This window comes from Cavia porcellus, unplaced genomic scaffold (assembly GCF_034190915.1).
Source record: "Cavia porcellus strain 051 isolate PalLab524CR breed Dunkin Hartley unplaced genomic scaffold, mCavPor4.1 scaffold_7, whole genome shotgun sequence".
In the NCBI taxonomy this organism is placed as follows: Eukaryota; Metazoa; Chordata; class Mammalia; order Rodentia; family Caviidae; genus Cavia; species Cavia porcellus.
Genome location: NW_026947490.1, coordinates 21,381,888 through 21,396,622, shown reverse-complemented (window position 1 = coordinate 21,396,622; position 14,735 = coordinate 21,381,888). Strand labels below are relative to the sequence as shown.

The 14,735-nt window shown below is 42.0% G+C and overlaps 1 protein-coding gene across 1 annotated transcript; it reads right to left on the bottom strand.

The window, feature by feature from the left end:
- Positions 1-745: 745 nt before the first annotated feature.
- Cxcl17 (C-X-C motif chemokine ligand 17) lies at positions 746-14,359 on the bottom strand. The gene is made up of 4 exons (XM_013146847.3): positions 14,037-14,359; positions 3,849-3,929; positions 2,909-3,010; positions 746-1,153 (listed from the first exon to the last, which is right to left on the bottom strand). Exons 1-4 carry the CDS (start codon positions 14,125-14,127, stop codon positions 1,056-1,058), a joined length of 372 nt encoding a protein of 123 aa, XP_013002301.1. The 5' UTR covers positions 14,128-14,359; the 3' UTR covers positions 746-1,055.
- Between the last annotated feature and the right edge of the window lie 376 nt (positions 14,360-14,735).

Below are 14,735 nucleotides of genomic sequence, written 5' to 3'. Positions count from 1 at the left end.
CAATTTAACCTCTTTATATTGTCACTAGTCAAACTCATGCTAAGAGAAAAAAAAAAAAAGAAAAAAGAAAAAAGAAAAGAAAAAGAAAAAGAAAAAGAAAAAAATGTTGTCCTCTCATTTTTATAGCCAAAAGCCCTCTGGAATGACATTTAAGATTCTTCACACCATCTTTGTGGTCTTAAGCTATGGTTTTCCATATATACCTTCTGTACTAGGTTGGAAACCTATAGACTACAGTTATCATTGATGGTAATGATAGAGCAATCATAAATACTGAAGGCTGCCTACGTGCTAGGCAACTGTGATAAATTTTTCATTATATTATTTTTCATAAGACAATGTCTGATTCATTGTTATACCTGCTTTCTTTGCCCCATCTAACAGTTTCTTACCTCAGAAAGCTTTGCTGAATGAAAAGAAAAAGGTGGAAATGGGCATGCGCCTTTAATCCTAGCTCTCAGGAGGCTGAGGTAGGAGAGATAGATAGCTCGGGCAACTCAGCCTCAAAATAAAATAAGAAGGGGGTGGGGATGTAACTCATCATCCTAGATTTCAATCCCTACTAACCAGCCCCAGCCTCGGAAACAACAAGAATAAGAGGTTGAGCAGTGGAGAAAAAGTGAGCATGTTGGGGGAGGGATGCATGTAGATTCTAGGATGGATGTAGAGTAAACTGGGCAAAGTGGACCGTGTAGACTGACTGTGAATTGTTAGCCTAGATTTAAGAGAAATGACTCTGACCCTGTTGCATTTAAAAACATTTATTGACTTCTGCTTGTTACTTTCTTGATTGTATTTAAGGTGAAGTAAGACCAGTTAGGAAGATGTGATTTCCTAGTTTCTTTTAGGCAACTGGATAATTAAGCTTCAAGCTGGGTAAGGGGGAGGGCACAGGAAAAGACAGAAGAAAACAGTGGAAGGGGTAGTTTCTAATGGGATGTGGGGAAACACTGCCTTTAGAGCACAGGACTGACTCAGAGAGGGCAAGGGACAGGGAAGCTGTGCTCTAGGAGTGCTCGCTGCCTTTTTGGCAGAGCAGATTTAGTTCAGAGCTCCTACAGAGGCAGGGCGATGCTTGCCAGTTGACATTGTTTGAGAAATTCTTGGCAGGCTCTGGAGTGCTTGTTTGGTTTCCTCTGGTGCTTGTGGTGTCCTAGGGTACAAGTAAAGCAGGGGCTGGTGTTAAACATTTTTTTTTTTTGCAGTTCTGGGTTCGAACTCACAACTTCACACTTGCCAGGCAGGCCCTTATGCCTCTGAGCTAAATCCCCAGCCCCAACATTTTTTAAATTTTAATTTTCATCTCTCTCTCTCTCTCTCTCTTTTTTAATCGGCACCAGGGATCAAACTCACGACTGCGCGCTTGCAAGGCAGGCACTTATGCTGCTGAGCTAAATCCCCAGCCCCTAAATTTTAATTTTAATGAGAGCTTTAAAATGGTAATAGATTTGTCTAATAGAAAACACTACAATGAAAAACATTCAATAAGAAGTAAAAGATTTTCTACCAAGCCACTGTTAATACTCGGCTATATATTCTTCCAGACATTTTTGGATATAAACATCATAGTTTGCTTTTATTTATTTATCTATTTAAATAGTTTACTTTTAAAAACAAAATGGGCGGTGCATGGTGGCATAGGCCTGTAAGCCCAGCACTCTGGGAGGCTGAGGCAGGAGGATTGAAGGTTCAAGGCCAGCCTGGTCTACGCAGTGAGTTTGAAGTCAGCCTGCAACATAGTAAGACTTTGTCTCCAAAGTCCAACAAAATCAAATCAATAAAACAAAACAGAGATTATACTTGTATTGCTTTGCCCTGCACCCTGAATGAGCTTTATTATTGCAAAACACTATACACATCTATAGAAACTCATGAAAGTAGAGGTGTGGCAATAGAGCTCTCCTGCATGGGGTCAGTGGGTGGTACCCTTAGGGGAGAGCAGAGCCAGATCATCTCTTCTGTCACATGACAGCACAGGTAGCATCATCTGTAAGCCAGAAAGTGGGCCCTGAACCTACCGGAGGTTGATCTTGGACTTTCCAACATTCAGGACTATGAGAAATACATTTCTACTATTTGTAACTACTCCATCTATGATCTTTTGTTATAGCATCCTCAAAGAACTAAGTGTGAAATTGTGCTACAACTCTTCTGTGGATTTCAGTCAGTTTCTAGAGCAGTTATGAGCAGTGCTGCCGTGAAGGTGTGGTACATGTCTCCTAGTGTGGGGAGGCATTCCTTCTGAGTATGTACATAACAGTGGAGTTGCTTGGTCATATCATGCACATATTTTAAGCCTTACTAAGTAACTGCTAGCACTTTTGCAATGTAATTTAACATATGTACGCCCATTGGTAGCATATGACAGATTCCTTGCCAATGCTTGGTATTGGCAGATTTTAAATTTTTTTGTCAATTTGATGATTGCATAGTGATAATCTCATTTTTTTTTTCCTTCTGAGACAGGGTCTCATATGTAGCCCAGGCTGGCCTCAAACTTGAAGCAATCCTCCTGCCTCAGCCTCACCAAGTGCTGGGATGACAGGCATATGCCATCATACTCAGTTTGTTTTGGATTTAATGCACACTTTCCAAATAATAGTAAGTTTAAGTGCCATTTCATATGTTTATTAGCTATTTGGATTTTCTCAGCCATGAAGTGGTTAGTCAAGTGTTTTACCTACTTGATTGTTGTATTGCTTGTCTTCTCACTGATCTATAGGGATTCTTCACATAATCTTTTTTTTTTCCTGTCTTTTTGAGACAAGGTCTTGCTATGCAGTTCAGGCTGGCCTTAAGTTCACATTGCAGCCCAGGGTGTCTCAAAGTCACAACGATCCTGTTGCCTCAGCCTCCCAAGTGTGCACCACCACAACTGGCTAGGGCAGGCTTTTCTCAGGAAACTTACTGCTTTTCTTCATGTTGACCTTGAGATGATCACAGGGACATTGCTTCTTTGGCAGTGCGGGCACTGTCATGGGTTTTCTTCTAAGGGCTCTTTGAAACCAATCTGAAAGCACAAGTTGCTGTGTTAGTATGGGTTAGTATATGTTAGTTAGTTAGTATGGCTTAGTAGGGTTAATATGTGTTAGTAGGGTTAGTATGTCTGAAAGGAGGATGTGGGGCAGGGCCTTTGGGTTCCTCTTTCATTCTGCAATATGGTGTGCAAAGGGCGAACACCTAGCAGTGGAGACACCTGGCTGAGTGCACACTGAGATTTTGTTTTGTCTTTTTGAGACAGGGTCTCACTATGCAGTTCAGGCTGGCCTTGAGCCCACTTTGTAGCCTGGGCTGGTCTTGAATGCTCAACGATCCCCCTACCTCAGCCTTTCGAGTGTGGGGATTACAGGTGTGTGCCACCACGCCTGGCAACACTGGGATTTTTAATATGGGCAAGGATTTGGTGGCAGGTTGAGAGGAGCATCAGGATATCATTGAGGAGACCAAAGGATGAAGAGTGAGAGCCTGTGTTATCTTTCTAGGGCTGTTTTACCTGGGGCAAGACATCTTGCCTCTCTTTTGGTCTTTCCTGGGAGTAAAATAAGGCTGAGAAGAGGATCCTGGGTGCTTTTGGAAGGCTGAAGTGTGTGTGGGGTGGTAGAAATCCTTCTGGAAGGCAGTCCTGATCTTTGGGGGGTAGGGGGAGCGGATGGGAACAGCTTGAGATTTGAGCTGTTAATCCTTCAGACCCTGGGGGAATCTAGTTCTTGTCTGAAACTCAGAAAGAGAGCAGGCTGTGCAGGGCGGCTGGGGTCAGCTCTCAGCATCCGTGTGGACCTCAGAGGACCCTAAGGGAGACAGCTGAATTCGTGGTGATGCCATGTTGTTAGGGATGCTGAGATACTGACCTTTGCACTCACATTCTCTGCTGCCCTCCTGGAGCCACCTCCTAGAAGCCTGGCGTTGCTCCCCGTGGGCTCTGGCGACCCCTGTTGAGAGAAAACAGGCTGCTCTCAGGCTCTGGGAAGGAAGGAAGGGGCCAGCAGAAATGGTCTGTCTGCAGTGTTGTGTGAACTACGCTGCCAAGTCTGTCTCACCTGCTTTTTCACTTTGGTGATCTAGGGTATTTCAGGAGAGGCGCATTTTAAATGGAGAAGGGGTTCAGCTTTAAAATTTGGCCTAGAGACAAGCTTAGCCAAAGGGAGGTGGAGAAAGAATGGCTTCCAAATGGAAGAAAGGATAAAAGGTAGGGGTTTTCTGACTGTGACCCACATCAAAATACTTATTACTTAAGGAATGGGAACACAGAGTATATTAGTCTGTGAGTCAAGATTTCCATCTCACCTCCGCTGTATTTGAATCTACAATACCAATTCAACTCTAGGAGGATGTTATTTATGTTTTGTCCGCAGGAACAAATACATTCTGTTTTGGCCGTTACCCAAGCCCAGTTTACTGTGATACTGAAAAGACTGTTTTTGGCTCTTGCTGTATTATTTAAGCCATTCTTGAACTCTTGCACTTTGGCAGTCCTTCTGCTCCAGCCTCCAAAGTAGCTGGGACTGCCGGTGCCTGCCACTGTATCTGTCTTTAAAATATTTTTGTGACAACCAAGGCTGGTGGCATACAGATCTGAGATCCTCACACTAGAGCTGGGCGCACACGACATCTCTACTGTACGATAGTCTCTGATATTTCTTGTCATAATCGATTATGCGTTTCACAAGGTTCCCATTGCATTTGAATACAGCTCCAACTCTTACTCCAGCTGTCCTTTATTGTTTGAAATTGCTTATGGACTAAGCCGTGTCCCCAAAACTTCACGTGTTAAAGGCCTAACTTCCCAGACCTCCGAATGCCTGAATTTGGAGACAGGGCCTTTAATGTGTGATTAAGTTAAAGTGAGGCTGCCGTGGTGGACTCCACTCTGATCTGACTGATGTCCTTAGAAGATGAGCTTTGGACACATGAAAGAGTCCCTCAGGATGTTTGAGCACAGAGAAACAATCTCATGAGGCTACAGTGAGAAGGTGTGTAAACTAAATGTTTGTGTCCCCCTAGAGGCCTTATGTTGAGGTATTTTATTTTATTTTGTCTTTTTGAGACAGGCTTTTGCTATGCAGTTCAGGTTGGCTTTGAGCTCACTTTGTAGCCCAGACTGGTCTCGAACTCACAATGATCCTCTTGCCTCAGCCTCCCAAGTGCTGGGATTACAGGGCGCCCGGCTATGTTGAGATATTTAAAAAAAATTTGTATTTGTTAGTGCATGTTTGCAGTATATAATGATTACACCCATTGTGGAGGGCTGTACATGTACATAATTCATCTTAATTCTCTTTTTCATACTCTGTTCCCTTCTATCCTTCCTCCCTCCATTTCTTGGTACCCTTTCTTTTCACAAAATATCTATATCCCAATTCCCTACTATCTATATTTTATTGTGCTCTTTATTTATATTTTGGGTTTATTTATATTTAAGTTTGCGTGTCTGTTTCATTGCACTTAAACTATGGTCTTAAGGTGCATCTGTTTTCTTACAAATGATTCAAAATTATCCTTCTTTATGGCAGAGTAGTACTCCATAGTGAATATGTACCACATTTTCTTTATCCATTCAACTGTTTTTTTTTTTTTTTTTTGTCTTTTTCGTTTTTATCGGTACCGGGGATTGAACTCACGACTGCCTGCTTGTCAAGGCAGGCGCTTATGCCGCTGAGCTAAATCCCCAGCCCCTCCCATTCAACTGTTGATGGGGACATAGTTCACTTCTAAGCTTAGCTATTATGAATTATGTTGCTATAGACATGCATATAGCTGTGTCCCTGTGATATGATATCTTTAACTTTTTCGGGAAGATCCCTGGAAGGGGCATAGCTGGGTCTAAAGGAATTTCTATGTTTAGTTTTTGAGGAGTCTTCATGCTATGAATTCCATATTGGTGGCACTGGTTTACATTCCCACCAACAAGGTGGAAACTTTTATTTTTCCTTGAAGCCTCATCAGCATTCATTACTGTTTGATTTTTTTTTGGTGAAATTCATTCTTTGTATATTAAGATGGAGTTTAGTATTGCTACAATTTGTATTCCTCAAATGGTCAGAGATGCTGAACTTTTTAAATGTACCTATTGGTCATTCATATTCTTAAGAAGTATCTATTCATTTAAGTTGCACATTTTTAATTAAGTCTTTTATTTGGGGGAATCTAATTTTTTATTTATTTTTTGAGACAGGATCTCACTATATAGTTCAGGTTGTCCTTAAACTCCCAGTGGTCCTCCTGCCTCAGCCTCTTCAGTGTTGGCGTTATAGGTGTGTGCCACATGTTCAGCTGCATGGGGAGAGGACCTGCTTTTTGTTTTTATATATTCTATGTGTTAGCTCTCTGTCCAGGGAATCACTGGCAAAAAATTTCCTCATTCTATAGGTTGTTTGTTCACTCTGTTTATTGTTTTACTTGCTATGATGAAGCCTTTAATTAATATAATCCCTCTTGCTTGTTCTTGTGTTATTTCTTGTGCAATTGCGCTTCTGTTTAAGAAAGATATTTCTTATGCCTACTTTTACCTATTTTATCTTCCGGCAGATTGAGTTTCTGTTTTGTGATTTAAAACTTTGACCCACTTTGATTTCAGTTTAGTGCATGATGAGAGACACAGCTCTGTATTCAATCTTCTGCGTGTGCGTGGCCAGTTTTCCCAGCACTGTTTGCTCAAAGAGCCTGCCTTTCCTCCAGGGCATGTTTTCAGCTCCTCTGCCAGCACTCAGACAGCTAGATGTGGCGGTTGTGTTTCTGTATGCTCTCCTCTGTCCCACTGACCTGCAGGTTTGCTTTTATACAGTATCATGTTGAAATTGTTTTTTGTACCAGTGATCAAACTCACAACCTCGTGCTTGTCAAGCAGGCACTTATGCTGCTGAGCTAAATCCCCAGCCTCTCATGTTGGAATCTTAATTCTCAATGTGACAGCATTAGGGAAAGGGCCTTAGGGAGGTGGTGAAGGTGGAGCCTTCATAAGTGGGATTAGTGCCCTAATCAAGGTACTCCAGATCTTTCTCTTTCTCTCTTTCTCTCTGACAAAGGACCCTTGCAGCAGCCCAGTCATGCTGACACTCTGAGCTCAGAAATCCCACCTCCAGAGCTGCAAGAAATACGTCTTTGTTGTTCATAAACTGCTGTCCATGGCACTTTGTAATAGCAGCACAAACGAAGACAGCAACTATTTGCAAACCATGGACAGCGCCCCCCTCACCTGCTGACACCTCAGATTTTCAGCCTCCAGAACTGTGAGAAAATCAGTTTCTGTGACTGAAGCCAGGCAGTCTCTGGTATTTTCTCATGATAGGCCTTGCAAATTAAAACAAGGTCTTTCTCCTTCAGAATACTTAGAACTAATCGTGCGGTAGCCATTCAGGAATTTGGCAAATGTTTGCTCAATAAGTAGACAGACAAGTTTTTTGCAGCGGCCCGGAGAGATCATCTGATCGGGTTTCCCAGACTTGTCCTTTCTGCCACATGGATGGAGGGTGTTGTCCCATTTCCCCAATGTTCTCATGTGCTGTTCTGAGAGCTGCTGTTAGGATGACTTAAACATGAGGAGCCCTGCTGTTGAAATTTTTCTAACACTTTACTCTTGCGTGACCTCTCCTCTTTGTTCTAAAAAGCCACAAAATATTAGGGTGAAAAGCAAAGTTGGAAAATATTTAATCGAATCCCTTAATTGAGGAGGTTTTTCATTCTAAGTATAATACAAATATTCTAGAGAAAATCTTGAAGGTACAACAAATAGCTCATTATTCTTACTAACTGTTGGTGTTTTGGCACATCTTGGCATACCTGCGCATGCTTTTCTTTATATAGTGATAATCACAGCGTGTGAACAAATTTTTGTATTTTTTCCCTGCTTTATAAAGCGTATTTCTATGTCATCTTTATAATAACTTTTTTTTTGCAGTACTAGAAGTTAAACCCAGAACTTTTGCACTGAATTATATCCCCAATGCTTTGTTAGATTTTTAGAATTTTGAGACAGGGTCTTGCTAAGTCCATAAGTTACCCACGATTGGTTTGAACTTGTGATCCATTTGCCTCAGCCTCCCGGAGTGCTAGATTGTAGGTGTGCTTCCATGCCTGGCCATAACAGGTATTCCTAATGACTGCTTTTATAGTTACTTTTCTTGTTGCTGAGATAAGATACCCAACACCCACAAGTTAAGAGAAGGAAGGTTTGTTTAGATCACAGTTTGTAGAGGTTTCACTCTGTAATCAGCTGGCTCCAAAGCAGGGTGGATGGAGACAGGAATTGCAGAGAACAACAGCTCATGGCAAGAGCAATAAGGGCTGACTATAGTTCTTTCTCTTCCTTTCTTATCTAGGCTATTTAGGGCAGGGAGCACTCACACCTTAATCTGAGTGCCCTCAACTCTAGCATTGTATGGGAATCAATTCCAGAGTCACACGCTCTAGATCTAGCGTGTGACTTCTGAAAAAACTCCACCTATGACTGCACGAGGTTTTTGGGGGACGTTTAGACACAAGGCGTAACAGCTGCAAAGTACTCCCAACAAGTAAGTATGTTCTACATTATTTTATTCTTCACCTATTACTAAATTTTTGATTGTCTTATTTTTGGATATTGATAAAGTTGTTTGCTATGTAGCTATCTTCCAAATTTTGAATGATTTTCTTGGAAAAATAGAATTCTTGGACAAAAGTTAAGAACAGTTTTGTGATTATTGATATTATCAAAAGGGAAATATTTATTGATTAAATCACTATCTTTGCACTTTCAGATGAGGAAACTGAATCACAGAGAGAGTAAATAAAGTGCCCAAGTTCACCAAGGTAATGGAGACACATCTAGAAATAAAACCCAAATCCAAGATCCTTAGTCTCTTGTTCTTTCTGTAGCCCTACACGACCCCCCCTCCCCATTTAATGAGCAGAAATGACAATGGAACTGCACGTACTGTAGGGTTGTCTCCCAGACTTCAGACCTTTGTGGGTCATCTTTGACTGTTTCTACAGCTTCTTCAGGTTCTAGTGTCATTTGCTCCATTTTTTCCCCTAAGTTTATTTTGCAAAGCAGCCTCTTCCCATACGACATTATCTGTGAAATTACAGGCTTGATGTAAGTTTAGATTTTTTCCTGATATGTAAGAAAATAAACATAACTATTAAAGCAAAACATGCCAGTTTACCTTCCATCTGAAACTGCTTTTGGAAACTACTGATCAAGTGGAATAAACATGGACTTTATATCGAGGTAGATCTGGGGTTAACTACTGGGTCTGTTACCTAATTATATAGTCTGAGTCACTTAGTGTCCTCAGTTCTTGGCTCCCTGATTTGTTTGGTTTGAGACAGGATCTTGCAACATACTCTAAGCTAGCCCTGAACTCATTATATAGCCCAGGCTGGTCTCAAACTCACCACCATCTTGCTTCTACCTTGTACTGGGATTACAGGTGTGTGTGTGTGCTCCATCACACCTGGATTTCCCTGGTTGCAAAACGAGGATAGTAATAGCCACCTTGCAGAGTTGTGAGGAATAAATGTGGTACGGTGAGTGCCCTGGGCCCAGACAGCTGCTCAGTACGTGTTGGTTGTTACTGTAGTTATTACTGTGGATATCTAGTTTATTTTCCAAAGACTGTATCTATGATGGAATATAGGCCTGTGGTTTTCTTCTAACACATACACATATAAAATTTCCACTTGTTAGGACTCCTGGTCCACCTGTATTATTTTGACTTCCCTGTTCTACCACATATTTGCTTTGTGAATTTGGACAATTTGCTTCTCAGTTCCCTGATTTAGTCCAGGTGTATGTATGTTATTCTAGCTCTGTTCCACTAGGGGGCCTTGAAGCAATGGCACCTAAGGTACTGGCAAAGGGCTCTCTTAGCACCTGTGACTTGTAAATAGTATTCTCCTCTTGAGGAACTAGGGATCCCTGGAGAAATGACTAGGGCACTAGAGCACAAGCTGAGGCTAGAACATCTTTTAGCATCAGAAACTAAAGAGCTGCTCAAAAGATATTGAGGATATTAAAATGTCACAGAAGTCAACCTGAGGGAACTCTCAGTGGTCAATTTTGGGACAATATAAGCAACATACTAAATAATGATAATGATGGATTATAACTCATACATATACATGATTTTATATTGATATAGATAATTGAATAAATAATGAATGAAGCTCTTTTTTTTAAGTAAAATTCTGGTTAATAAATGTAGAAAGAATGATGGAAATAGGAACATAAGTATTTGACAAATGCCACAGTAATTACTGTTGTTAGCAAGAATCATTAATAAATTCTAAAACTTAATGTTTAGCTGGGCATGAGGCACATACCTGTAATCACAGAATTCGAGAGGCTGAGGCAGGGGGATTGAGTGTTTAAGGTTAGTCTGGGCTACCTAGTCTCAAAAATTAAAAAAGCAAAGAAACATTAATGAGTAAAGAATAAGTAGAATATTTGCATAGTATTAAGATATGCCTCCTTGACTGGCATGGTGGTACATAATCCCAGCACTTGGAAGGCTGAGGCAGCAGGATCACTGCGTGTTTGAGATCAGCCTGGGTTCCATAGTGAGTTCAAGGCCAGTCTGAACCAAGGTCAGTGAGACCTTGTCTCAAAAAACAAAAAACACAACAATAACAATTCCCCCAAGCTCCCCAAATGAACAAACAAACAAATGCAAATGGGGTATCTCTCCATGGATACTTAACAATTACAAGGAGAAAATTACAGTTGTAACTTCACGGACACTACCATAACCAGTTAACATCACCAGTAATGAGCTGGCCATGTCTGGAGCCTCCTGTACTAAAGACTTATCCCTCTGTGGTATTCTTGCCCAAAATTCATAACCTGAAATTAATCAGGAGAAAATATTGGACAAACTCACATGGAGGACATGCTACAAAATATTTGGAAGTATTTTTATTTTTAAAAATCCAGGTTATTGGCCAGGGATTTAGCTCAGCAGCATAAGCGCCTGCCTTGCAAGTGCATGGTTGTGAGTTCAATCCCTGGTACAAAAAAAAAAAAAAAGTAAAAATCGAGGTCATTTAGTCAGGCATGGTGGCTCACTCCTGTAATCCCAGAATTTATGAGGTTGGGGCAGGAAGATCATTACAAGTTCAAGACCAGCCTGGATCTTGGATTTGGGTTTTATTTCTACAAAGTGAGCTCAAGGCCAGCCTGAACTGCATAGCGAGACCCTGTCTCAAAAAAGACAAAAAGAAAAAAAAAAAAAAAGAAAAAAGAAAAAAATTGAGATCATAAAAAAATCAAGGTCAAGGAAGATGAGGAAAGACTGAGAAAATACCCCGGATTGGAGGAGACTAAGGGAACATAGCAGTTTTATTTAGCTTGGGATCCTGGGTTGGACTCTGGAGGAGATAAAGCGCATTACTTAGATGATTAACAAAATGTGAATGTTTGTGAGTTAGTTACCCTTCGTGCACCGATGCCAAGTTCCTGGTTCTGATAATCTTGTTATGGTTATGTAAGATTATTTATTTATTTATTACTTAAAGAGAAAAAAGAGAAAAAAAAACACAAAGCAGTAAAAGGGCACAAGTACAGAATTTCAAGAAAAACAAAAAAATATACAGTAAAAAACCACTAGTTAATAGATTACATATTGTCATCTTACAAACAGTTGTCCAAATTACAAAATTAAAGCATACAAAGTGGACATTCATTATGTAAGATTATTTAAAACAAACAAGATGAATGATGTACTGGGACTCTGACCAAATGGTCAACAGTTTTGAAAGCATGAGAAGTAAAAAGTTAAAAATATAAAAATGTGGGTTGTGGATTTAGCTCAGTGGTGTGAGTCCCTGCCTGGCAAGGGTGAGGTCATGAGTTTGATCCCCAGTGCTACCAAAAACAGAAAAAAAGTATCACATTTCCGTGAGGACAAATGAGATGAGGGCGTATGTGGGGAGTGCTTAGAACAATGCCTGAAACATAGGCCTTCTTAACACACGTGAACGCTTATGAACAGTAATTTTATAACTTATATCTATAGCGAATAACCTATTATTAAAAGTAATTTATTTTCTAATACTCTCATGTATTCTTACCTGTTTCTTTTTGACCCCTCCCCCTGTGGACAAAAAATACTGTATTGAGCACAGATGTGGTTATTTCTGGAGCTCCAACAAGAGCAGATATTGTGTTGGGACTTGTTTGGGGAGCTGTCATTTCCTGTGGTCACTCACTGGCTCAAGTGTAGGCTGGGAAGCAAGGTTGCTTTGCACCGACCGCTCCCTTTCCCGGGCGTTTGTGATGGCGCCACGGGGCTGCAGGGATGCTCTACCCCAGGACGACATCCTGTGCTCTAGGAGCTGCTTCACAAATTGTACGGTGCTCATTGAGTGAACACCTTCTAGATGCACGTTATAGGCCATTTAGTCTTCACAAGTCTGTGTGATAATTAGTATTTTATTCATTTTTAAGGTGATAAAATTGAGGTTCAAAAACGTTAGGTGACCTGTCTGGGCTTCCAAAGGTTTAGATCCTAACTTTGAGGCTGAATCTAATGTGTAGCTCAGTTTGAGAATTACTGTTACAGAGCAGTGGTTCTTCAAAAGTGGTTCTTCATGCCTTTCTCCCTCATTTGGCAATGTCTGGAGATACTTTTAGCTTTCTTATGGGTTGGGGTACGTAAGGGTTACTCGCATCTAGTGGATAGAGGTTATCTGGTTACTGCTGAAAATCTTAAATGCACACACAGAGCAGCCCTCTACAGCAAAGAATTGTTCAGCCCCCAAAGTCAACAGAGCAGCTATCAAATCCTAAAGCATTAAAAGGGCAAAATTTTGAACTGAGAAATTCGAGGACTTAGCTAATATTTACCGAGCAGTGTGCTGGATAGTGTGCAGGCTACAGGGACAAAATACACCAGTTTGTGCCACCAACGAGGTCCCAGTCTGGAAGGGCATGGATTGGAGGCCAGAGAGGCGCACACACACACACACACACACACACACACACACACACTTTCAGCTTGACACAAAATATAACCAATGCAAAGGGAGAATCAAGCGAGGGCTGAGAAAGGGGGAGTGCATGGCTGGTTGCAGCAAGGAGCTGGTTTTTGAGCTGAATGTGTGAGCAAAGTTGAGCTGGTGGGAAAACATAGAACCTATTTGAGGACTGCACCGTCCACACTATAGAGCATTGACTAGTGCGGAGACGGGGGAACTGGAAAAGCAGGAGGAGACTCGGGCATTGCATCCAGGCTGAGGACTGGAGAGTTAGTGTCTGTCATAGCATTGCGAAAGCTCTCCCTTCTGGAGTGGTGAGCTGGGTCTTAGGGCTGTGGGACTCAGTAGCTTCTAAAAAGGAGGCAAAGTTTCAAATTAGGAGGGAATAGGGTGACACTTCTGATATCAAGACCCAGTTGATGCTTTGTATGTAACAAGTTATTTCACCTCAAAGTAGCCCTCGGGGAGATGGTGCTCTCGAGCAGAGATATATACATGGGGGTGATCTCTCTTCCATGTGGTTATTTTGTGAAGACTTGGGCCATGTTGGCTGTGGTGGAAACTGGGGCAAATTTGAAAGCGCTGACCAAGGCTGTTAGCACAGAGGCTGGTGTGGCCCCAGTTTCTATAGGGTTTTTTCTGTCTATTATTACAGAACCGTTAAATAGCATTAGAAGCAGCTGGTGGTGTATGTGGTGTACTGTAGAGCAGATGGCCCCTGGGAAGTCACTACTGTTCTGGAAAGGGGTCAGGGAGAAGGTAAGGGAGCACATCCTGGCAGAGTATGTGTGTGTCTGTGTGTGTGTGCGCACACAGGTACACGCGCATGAGTTGTATATTTTGCCAGCTATCGTTACAGGCCCCTTCTTGTACAATACCTTTTTAAAAAGACTCTCACAACACCCTTTAAGTGCATGTACTGCTTCCTCCTCTTTCTAAACATGAAAAGCAAAACTGGCATAGGAGAGGCTACCTTGTCCCAGATCTTTATAACTCAAAGGGCTACACTTTAATGCACGTGTAGCCTGTTTTGCCACGTTTTACCTCTTTCCCCTTTCATTGAAAAATGAACTGTTTGCTTTTACCTGACTTTGGGCTGCTGGAGACCATGGATGTCAGCATTAGTGGCAGCAACAGGAGGAGAAAGGAGATTTTAACCTTCATGGTGGTTAACATCGGTGCAGCTGTGAGCAGTTGCTTGAAGAGGATGCGGGGTGTTCCCGGGCAGCGGCTCCTGATTTCTGGGAATGGCTCAGAGGTGGTTGCTGGCTTGGTGGTTTGTGCTTTAATCCCAGCTTTGCGTTCTCCCGAGAGGGCCAGAACAGGTGAGATGACGCTGACTTTGGAGTTAGGTAACAGCCTGGACCAGGTGCTTTACAGGAATCTGGGAGGGACGCTGGTCAAACAAAAGAAACACAGCAGGTTAAGAACCCCAGAAATGACTGACAAGTTGGCAGCGGGGCTCCCTCCTCTGTCCTCCTCCGTGCCTCCCCACGCCCCGCCCGTGTGTTACACTTCTCCTTCAAGACTTCTTTTCTAGCTTGAATTTCCTGGTACCTTCCAGTGACTGTTTCTAGCAAGGAAGTGGCCCAATGAGGCTTGACAGAAGGGAGAGTGACGTGTCTGTTTCTCCCTCTCCTTTCCACTTCCACCCTCGGCAAAGAGGGAGATAGCAATGCTACTGCCTAGAAAGTGGCCCCGTCCTCACCCTGGTGAAGGGTTCTACCAGTTCTCCACCCACATAAAGGTGGATGCAGGGCAGGACAAAGAAAGAGCAATCCTCC

Excerpts from the sequence above, each read along its gene's own strand:
- Cxcl17 (XM_013146847.3), bottom strand. The coding sequence starts at position 14,127 with ATGTTAACCACCATGAAGGTTAAAATCTCCTTTCTCCTCCTGTTGCTG. Across the intron at positions 3,930-14,036 it reads CTCCAGCAGCCCAAAGTCAG|GGGTCGCCAGAGCCCACGGG; the intron begins GTAAAAGCAAAC and ends TTCTCTCAACAG. Across the intron at positions 1,154-2,908 it reads GGTCAACATGAAGAAAAGCA|GACACCACAAGCACCAGAGG; the intron begins GTAAGTTTCCTG and ends CTTGTACCCTAG.